Source organism: Ichthyophthirius multifiliis, assembly GCF_000220395.1.
Source record: "Ichthyophthirius multifiliis unplaced genomic scaffold scaff_1120509249698, whole genome shotgun sequence".
Lineage (NCBI taxonomy): Eukaryota > Ciliophora > Oligohymenophorea > Hymenostomatida > Ichthyophthirius > Ichthyophthirius multifiliis.
In genome coordinates, this window is record NW_004087439.1 from 2,644 (window position 1) to 12,247 (window position 9,604).

The following is a 9,604-nucleotide window of genomic DNA, read 5'->3' on the forward strand; positions in this document are numbered from 1 at the left end:
TTTAATTATTATGTTATAGTCATATTAGTATATTTTTTACATTTATCATATTCAAATTACATTTATAGGACGTTAGAACCTAATTAAAACTATTAATAATAGGTTATATATGAGTAATTTCTTTTTATTATTATTATTTTTTTTTATGTGGTTTATAATGAAATTGTTTTAGTTTTTTTTTTTTGATAAATATTCATAAAATAAGTATTTTAGAGAAGATAGAAAAAAAATTAATTGAAATTTAATAATAATTTAATTTATCTTTGTAAAATTTAAAAAAAATATATATATATATATATTTTTTTATTATTATTGCATATTATTATGTAAAATATCTTATAATTATTTAATATATATATTTATATGGAAATTATTTTTTTTTATTATAGTATTTATATATAATATTTCAATTTATCATTTAAATTTACTATTTAATTAAATTAAATATTTATTTTATTTATAATAATTATTTAATATGCATTATTTTAATATTTTTGTATATTTAATTTAGATTATTAGAATTTATAATTAAATTAACCATATCATTAAGTATGAATTAAATTTAAATACATTTAATTATTTAATTTATTTTTCTAATTGATTTATATTTTTTTTTTTTTTAAATATCTTGAAATTATCGTATAATTTTTTATTTATTCAGGATTTTAAATAATTTAATATTTCGGTATATCATATATTTTTATATTATATTATAAAATATTAAATAAATTATATTTATCTTAAAATTTTTTTTTTAAATAAAAAGAATGTATTTTTTTTTCTAAAAAAAATAAAATAAAATAATCTATTTAAAATTAATATTTAATATCCAAAAGAGTTTATTATAAATTGCATTAATTAATAAAATATAAATATCTAAATATATATATATTAAAATATAGTATTAAGTTATTGTATATCATTATTAATTAAATTAATATTTTAATATGTATTTAAATAAAAAAATAAAAATTACATATAAAAAAAAATAACATTTAATTAATATATAATTTAATAATCTATTAAATATAATTAATATATATAATTACATTAAAAAAAATATTTATAAATAATTAAAATAATTATTTAACTTTTTAACACAAAACTTTATAAATAGAAACTATTTATATATGTTTTTTTTTTTATTTCATTAATGTTAATTCAATAAATAGAGTAAAAATTATTAATATTTTTAAAAATATATTAGAAATTAAAATATATTTGTATCTTCAAATGTTATAATATCATTTTAAATATCTAATATTTTTTTAAAATTATCAAAAATAAATATATATATATATATATATATATATATATATACCAATATAAAACTATATGTAATAATATTTTAATTAAAATAAAAAATTTAAATAAATTTAATTTATCAACTATAAAATTAATATAAAAAATGTTTATTAATTAAATTAAATAATAAAAAATAATTTAATATAATAAAATGAAAAGAATTGTTATAACACTATATTTAATAACCTGTATTATCAGCTTAAGAGTCCTCAAACATAAATGTGTTCATGATAAAATGAAAAAAATCAGAAAATACGATTCAATACCCCCTGATGAGGAATATTTAGATAACCGTAATTTACAAAATAAAACACCCCGTAATATGTTAATAACCTACGACATGTCTTATTTCTAAAAATTACCTTCTAATGCTAAAAATAAAATTTTAATTTCTACCTTCGAGAAAGCTATATAACTAGCAGCTGACTATTTTTCTCGTTTAATTAAAATAATACCAAGATCTGAATAAAATATGAAATATTAATAAACTAATCCCAAATGCGGGGAAATAATTGTCCCATAAAATGACAAACTTAAGGGAAAGAACTCTGATTTACATATATATGTAACATATACAAATGATAAAGATATTTAATATTTAGCCGTAGCTAGTTGGTGTTAATTATTGGATCGTCTAGGACCTACTCATGGTGAAGTTAATTTCAATTTAGAATTTATAAAAGATACAAATATAAATGATCCTATATAATTTAAAGATTTAATGGAAATAGTTATTCATGAATTGACTCATGTTTTGGGTTTTAGCAATACTGATATACCTAAATGGGTAACTTCTAATGGATCTACTCATATTGATCCTACTATTACATAAAAAATTAGGGGAGTTGATAATTTACTAATTAAAACTCCTAATGTTTTGAAGTTTGCTAGAGAATATTTTGGATGTCGTACTTTAGTTGGTATGCCTCTTTAAAATTCAGTAAGTAGTGATTCTGATGATTCGCATTGGAAAAACACAGACATATAAAACGAATACATGAATTCATTAATGTCACCTAATTAAGCTTATTTTAGTGGTTTTACAGCTAATCTTTTAAGAGATACAGGTTTCTATGCTGAAATCAACGCAAATATGGAAGAATAAATGTTTTATGGAAAAGGAGCAGGCTGTGAACACGTCATGGGTAAATGTGATTCTACTAAAAGAGAATTTTGTAATCCTAAAACTGACGATGGATTATGTGATTATTACCACCATGGATAATCTTCTTGTAGTGTTCGTAAATTAAATGATCCTGGCTGCAATACTTTAGATACTTACGTAAATTCAAAATGCTGGGATGTTAATAGTTAATTTAATACAAAAATGTTTAATAAGTATAAGTGTTAAATATGGGATTAATTCAGATGTTTTAACGCGAATTTAATGCTTTCAAGCTAAAAAAAAAAACCTTATAATTGCAGTAATTGCTATTATATTACTGTGATCATATAATATAGTGATATTGGGTAGATACTTAGCAACTTGTAGTAAATTAAGAATTGACATTTTATGGATATACTGGATACATATTATGTCCAGCAAATTTATCTGATTTTGTGGGTTTAAAAAAATATGTCCGGGTATCTGTAATGCAAATGGATATTGTTTAAATAATAAATGTTATTGTGCTAAAGGATTCACTGGAATGGATTGCAATATTAAAATAGTTTCTTGAAATTTTTTATTATTTTTCTATTATTTTAGAAAATTAGAAAGAGCATTTTAAATTTTTACATTAATTAAAATTTTTATGTTACAATATTTTTACAAAGATATTTAATTTTCGTTTTTATAATAACATACATATAATAAAAATATTTAAAAATTAAAAAAAAAATATTAATAAAACTTAAAAAAAAAATATATAAAAATTTTAGAAAATTAATTATAATTATAAAATATAATTAATAAAATATTTTTGTAATTAATTTAATTAAATATAAACTTTTATTTTAAAAAAATATAAATAAAAATAAAATATATATTTTAATATATATTATTAACATTTTAATAAAAGTTATTAATTTAATAATATAAATTTTATATATATATTTTATTTATAAATTATATTATTTCTATTTAAAATGCAATTTAATAAATAATTTATATAAAAATAAAATTAAATTAATATTTGCGAATATAAAAATATTAAAAGATATTTTTTTAGCTAAATAAATTTTAAATCAAAATTTTCACAATAAAAATAAAAACATTTTTTCAGCTTTAGTAATTTAAATCATAACTTTAATTTGATATTATACTTTTTAAGAAAAAATAATTATATTATAAGAGATAATTATTTATTTTTTAAAATAATTGTGAATAATTGTATATAATATATAAATTTTATCAGAAGAATGATTACTAAACCTGAAATAAAATTTTACTCGATAATAGTTATATAGAATTATAAAGCCAAAAATTAAGGCAATAAATAAATTTAAAATAAAAAATGTTAATGTATTGCTAAAAATAAAAAATATATAAAAATATTAAAATATTGAATATCTTTTTATTAAGGCAAATACATATTATTAAAAAAATTTGAAATTCTGTAAAATTTTAATAAATATAAAAAAAAAAATTAATTAATATTTATTAATGAATTTTGATAATAAATTTAATTAAATAAGATTTTAGATTTTTACATTTTTATTTTTAAAAATAAATATTAATGTATAAATAAATTAAAGTGAAAAAAAATAAAAATAAAAAATATAATTAAATATATATATTTTTATAAAATAAATTTATAATTTTTAAATTAATATATAGTTATTAAAATAAAATTATTTAAATTAAATTAATTTTATTATAAAAAGAAAAAGTTTAAATAAAAAAAAAAATAAAAGTTATAAAATAAAAAATAATAAATAATTTATAATTATATATAAATATATAAATATATAAATATTTATATTTATACACATTATTATTTTTTTAATTAAAATTAAATATATATTTATTTAAAAAATAATATCCATATAATTATATTTATTTTATAAAAATAATATAAAACTTTATTTAATTAAACAATAAAAATTATAATATTTTTATTTTAAATATAAAATATTTTATTTAATTTATATATAATATATATATTTTTAATTTAAAAATTTATTTATTATTTTTATTTAAAAATAAAATTAAATATATTAAGATTTTTTTGAAAAAAATTATATTAATATTAAAAAATATTATATTATATACTTAAATTAAAATAAATGAAAAATTATAATTTATAAATAATAATAAGTAAAAATTTTATATTTTCTCAAATAATAGATAAATATTAATATATCTAAAGATGCTTTTTTAATAGAGCAATTTATCCACTGAATCCTTTAGCACAATAGCTTTTATCATTTAAGCAATATCTATTTGTATTACAGATACCCAGGCATATTTCAGGCATATTTTATTGAACCTACTAAAATCATATTAATTTTATGAACATTTTAGATATTCAGTATATCCATCAAATGTCAATTTCTGTAAATTTTACCTAAATTTTGCTTAACTTATCTTACTCAAATATTCATTTGTATTTTAGTAGAATCACATTCATATTTATATAGATTGTCTATAGTCATTGTCATTTTTGGTAATTGTTAAGCCGATATATTTCCGTTGAAACATTTCAAATCAATCCGATATTTAACTTCTTACTATACTTATGTTTTTTAGGTCTTCTAATTACTTTTAACAGCCCAGCATTTTGAATTTACGTAAGTATCTAAAGTATTGCAGCCAGGATCATTTAATTTACGAACACTACAAGAAGATTATCCGTGGTGGTAATAATAACATAATCCATCGTCAGTTTTAGGATTACAAAATTCTCTTTTAGTAGAATAACATTTACCCATGAAATGTTCACAGCCTGGTCTTTTTTATAGAACATTTATTCTTCCAATAGGCGTTGATATCAGCATAGAAACCTGTATCTCTTAAAAGATATATATTAATAATTATAAAAAAATTTATATATGCATTAATATTATTATACTTTATTTTATTTTTTACAAGATTATTATATAAATTTTATATTTTTTTTATATAAAAAATATAAAATTAAGATTTAAAAAAATATATTTATTTAAAGAAATTTGAATCAATTATAATACTTTCTAATTATTTAAAAAAAATATTAATATAAAAGTTAACAATGTAAACATTTTTAAATTGATGTTTTTTTAATACTCAAAATTAAACATTTAAGAGTTTTCAAATTAAATATTTATCTAATAACAGGTTAAATATGTTTTAAATTATAAATATATTAAAAAGAATAAAATTATCATATTTGAAATACTTTCTAAATATATAAAAATTAATAAATATTATGATTTTAATTAATAAATAAATATAAAATTATTAATGATAGGTTATTAATGTTATATAAGAAGAAAAAAAAAATCTCATATATTTTAACATTTTTGAGCATGTAAATAGATAGTATAAAAGTTTATTTACACATTAAAAATAAAAATGAAATGATTAATCTTTATTTATAATTAAAAATAAGATACAATTTAATAAAATTAATAAATAATAGATATAAAATAAAATTATATATATATATATGCATTTATATATATATATTTATATATATTTATATATATTTATCTTTTTATATTTATATATATATATATTTATATAGATATATATTTTAAATATATAGAATCCTGTGTCTCTTAAAAGATTAGTTGTAAAAGCACTAAAATAGGCCTATGTTGGTGATTAAGCTGCATTCATGTATTCATTTTGGATGACTGTGGTTTCCCAATGAGATCCTGCAGAACCTTCACCTCCATTATTTTCAAGAGGCATACCAAATAAGTTAGGACAATTGAAATACCTTCGAGCATAGTTCAAAACGTGAGGAGTTCTGACTACTAAAGTTGGAGTTCCTCTTACATTTAATTTAATAAGAGGATTATTATGAGGACGTCCCTATAAATCTACCCATCTAGGTATATCACTATCGCTAAAACCTAATATATGAGTCATTTCATGGATAACTATTTCCATTAAATCTTCAAATTCAACAGGATCCTACATATTTTTTCTTCCTAATAATCCTAAATTGAAGTTAACTTAACCATGAGTAGGCCCTATAACATCCAAAAATTAACACCAAGAAGCATAGGCTACATATGTTTCAGCTGGTTCAATTTTATATTATGTATATATATGTAAATCAGACTTAATTCCTTAGTCTCTGTCGCTTTAAGGAATAGGATATTCACCGCATTTTGGATTATATTATCTATATCTCATTTCTTATTCAGATTTTGGGATTATTTTTATTAAATTATGAAAATATTTACCAGCCAAATACATAGCTTTCGAGCAGGCATCAACTAATATTTAAGTCTAAGGAGAAGGAGCTAATTTTTAGAAAAAATTCATATCGAAAGATATTAACATATTACGCGGTGTTATCTTTCCTAAATTACGGATATCTACAGGTTCTAAAGGAGCGAGTGCTTCATATTTATAGATTTAATTAATCTTATTATGTATACAATTGTGTTAGAGTACTTTTAGACAGAAAATATAGTTTGTTAATAATATAATTATTAATATTTTTTTCATTTTTTTTATTTTTTATAACTTTTTTTTTTCAATAATTATTATATCTTTATTTCTATTTATTATAGAAACGACTGAATATTGAATTTTATTTATGATGATTATAATATTTATGTAGTAGACTGAAATTTCAATTTAATTTTTTAAGGATATTAAATTAATTATAATAAAATTATATAATTTTAAACAATATAAATTATATAAAATTTATATTTTAATAATAAAATTAAATAAAAATATTTAATTTAATCAAAAATATATTAAATTATTATATGAAATAAAATTATTTTATTCATCTTAAATAAAATTATTCTATAATTATCTAACATATTGATTTTAAGGAGACAATAATATACTTAAATTTAGTTTATTTAAATACATACAATATAAAACATTTTTATTTTAAAGATAAATTGTAAATATGTAAATTTAATATAAATAAAAGGAAACAAGTAAATAAAAATATATAAAAAATAGATTAATTTTAGGTCAAATTATTAAATAAAAAAAATATATATATTTAATAAATAATATTAATTTATTTAAATTTTATTATGTAAAATTACTATAAATAAATTTTGATTAATTATTATAAATATATATAATTTATTAAAAAAATTAAATTATTACAATGTAAATTATTAATTAACAAAAAATAAAATTTTTTACTAAATAAATAAAAATAAATAAATTTATATATTCACTATATATATTTTTTTCTTTTAAATAACAAGAAAAACAATATAATTTTATATTTTTTTCTTTTATAAATTAAAAATATATTATTATATTGATTTTTATATCAAAATTTTAAAATAAAAATAAATTTTATTTAAAGAATTTTTTGATAAACATTTATAATATAAACTAAATATTAATTAATAATCATTTTTTGTTTATATAATATAATATAAATAAAATATATTTATCAAATATTTATTATTCATAAAAAGTACTTTTATTTTATTTATTATAATATTGATATTTATATTAATAATATAAATTTATAAAAATATATTTTTTAATATATTTATATTATTATTAAATAATTATTTTATATTATTTAAAACAAATAAATAATAATCTAATTAATATATTTTTTAAAATTCAAAACAAATATTTATATAAAAATATTAATATTTAAATTTTAAATTATTCAGTATTTGTTTAAAATAAAAAATGCTAATAAAAATAATACTATTTCATTTTTTATTATATATATATATATATATTTATATAATATTTTTTTTAATTTTTTTATTTAACATATTAATAATAATATTATGTTAAATAGTAAAAAGTTAATAATATCAGATTTTTTGTATGAAATAATAGAATTAAAATAAGTAAAAAATCATAAATTATGTTCGAATATAAATTTTCAATTTTTATTTAAATCAAAACATACATATATATATAAATATTTCTTTTATTATATTTAAAAAAAAAATATTTTGTTTTTTTTAAAAATAATAATATAAGATAATTTAATAATTATTTATAAGTAATTTTTATTAATTAAAAAAATGGATAATATTTCTTTATATATATAAAAAATAAAAATATGAATTTGAATAAAAGTAAATAACATAAAAAATATTTAAAAATAATTAATAAATAAATACAAATAATATTAAAAAAAACATTTAATGTCTGTTAATTATAAAATTATTTCACCTAAAATTTTATAAACATACATATTAAGATTTAATATAATAAAAATTAAAATATGGGTTATTTTCCATAATATATCTATTATAAATAGTATTTGTATAAAGAATCGATACTTAAATAAAACAAAAAAATTATGATAAAAGTAAAAAATAATTAAAAATAAAAAAAATATAAGATAATTTGTCCTTTAAAAGAAAAAAATATAAAATGAATGATAATAAATTTAAAAATAATGTTTAATATACATATATATATTAATAATTACACATATTATAATTAACATTTATTAAGCATTAATAATACAAAAATATATATTGATGTATTTATTTATATTAATAGATTAATTAGCATAATAAGGAGCAGTAAAAAAATATAAATTATAAAAAATATTAAGATTTAATCTATAATTTGTTTAAAGATTTATAAGGTTAAATTTTGTTTTAAGGAAAAAATATATATATATATATATATATATATATATATATATATATGTATATTTTTAAAATTAAATTTAATATTTATAATAATCATATATGCTTCTATACTGTGTTTCTTTCAATAAATACTTATAAAATATTATTATAAGAACAATTAAGGAGGTCTAAAAGAAATAATTACAAAATTAATAATTAAAATGTTTTTTTTATTCTTTTTTACTAAATATATTAAGTCGGATAAAAATATTTTTAAATTAATTAACATATATACATGCAAAATAATTTTTTTAGAAAAAAAAAATATTAATTAAAAAATAATGAGATATAAATATAAAATTAAATTATCTATTCTAATAATAATATAAATATTATTTTCTAGAAAATCGTACATAATATCATATTCATATAAATTAAGTGTTTATTTTATATTATAATAGATAAATAATACAATTACTTTTAAAAATAGTAATAAGTATATTTTTATATTTAAATTTTTTTTAAAAATAAGTATTTAATGAATATATATAAAAAATATTATTTAAAAAATATATTTTAATATATTTATTAAAGGATAGATATTATATAT

At 14.6% G+C, this 9,604-nt stretch overlaps 2 protein-coding genes across 2 annotated transcripts, besides 27 other annotated features; one reads left to right on the forward strand and one right to left on the reverse strand. All coding sequences in view use genetic code 6, as the record gives it.

Moving 5' to 3' along the window:
- The first annotated feature begins 430 nt into the window (after positions 1 to 430).
- Positions 431 to 473: a microsatellite.
- A 100-nt stretch (positions 474 to 573) lies between these two features.
- Positions 574 to 616: a microsatellite.
- Positions 617 to 862: 246 nt separating this feature from the next.
- Positions 863 to 901: a microsatellite.
- Positions 902 to 996: 95 nt separating this feature from the next.
- Positions 997 to 1,042: a microsatellite.
- Positions 1,022 to 1,085: a microsatellite.
- Positions 1,086 to 1,287: 202 nt separating this feature from the next.
- Positions 1,288 to 1,320: a microsatellite.
- A 220-nt stretch (positions 1,321 to 1,540) lies between these two features.
- On the forward strand, positions 1,541 to 2,861 carry IMG5_025170 (leishmanolysin family protein, putative; the record flags this gene model as incomplete). The annotated part of the gene is made up of 2 exons (XM_004039317.1): positions 1,541 to 2,615; positions 2,767 to 2,861. 2 exons carry the CDS (start codon positions 1,541 to 1,543, stop codon positions 2,859 to 2,861), a joined length of 1,170 nt encoding a protein of 389 aa, XP_004039365.1.
- A 258-nt stretch (positions 2,862 to 3,119) lies between these two features.
- Positions 3,120 to 3,182: a microsatellite.
- Positions 3,183 to 3,195: 13 nt separating this feature from the next.
- Positions 3,196 to 3,225: a microsatellite.
- Positions 3,226 to 3,292: 67 nt separating this feature from the next.
- Positions 3,293 to 3,349: a microsatellite.
- Positions 3,341 to 3,375: a microsatellite.
- Positions 3,342 to 3,380: a microsatellite.
- Positions 3,353 to 3,395: a microsatellite.
- Positions 3,396 to 4,049: 654 nt separating this feature from the next.
- Positions 4,050 to 4,102: a microsatellite.
- Positions 4,103 to 4,125: 23 nt separating this feature from the next.
- Positions 4,126 to 4,176: a microsatellite.
- Positions 4,133 to 4,186: a microsatellite.
- A 9-nt stretch (positions 4,187 to 4,195) lies between these two features.
- Positions 4,196 to 4,223: a microsatellite.
- A 125-nt stretch (positions 4,224 to 4,348) lies between these two features.
- Positions 4,349 to 4,397: a microsatellite.
- Positions 4,353 to 4,453: a microsatellite.
- A 25-nt stretch (positions 4,454 to 4,478) lies between these two features.
- Positions 4,479 to 4,524: a microsatellite.
- Positions 4,525 to 4,839: 315 nt separating this feature from the next.
- Positions 4,840 to 6,592, reverse strand: IMG5_025180 (leishmanolysin family protein, putative; the record flags this gene model as incomplete). Its single annotated transcript, XM_004039318.1, has 2 exons — positions 4,840 to 5,197; positions 6,171 to 6,592. 2 exons carry the CDS (start codon positions 6,590 to 6,592, stop codon positions 4,840 to 4,842), a joined length of 780 nt encoding a protein of 259 aa, XP_004039366.1.
- Positions 5,882 to 5,980: a microsatellite.
- Positions 5,884 to 5,992: a microsatellite.
- Positions 5,906 to 5,991: a microsatellite.
- A 469-nt stretch (positions 6,593 to 7,061) lies between the features above and the next one.
- Positions 7,062 to 7,154: a microsatellite.
- Positions 7,131 to 7,175: a microsatellite.
- Positions 7,176 to 8,830: 1,655 nt separating this feature from the next.
- Positions 8,831 to 8,871: a microsatellite.
- Positions 8,872 to 9,032: 161 nt separating this feature from the next.
- Positions 9,033 to 9,078: a microsatellite.
- A 457-nt stretch (positions 9,079 to 9,535) lies between these two features.
- Positions 9,536 to 9,571: a microsatellite.
- The last annotated feature ends 33 nt before the right edge of the window (positions 9,572 to 9,604 follow it).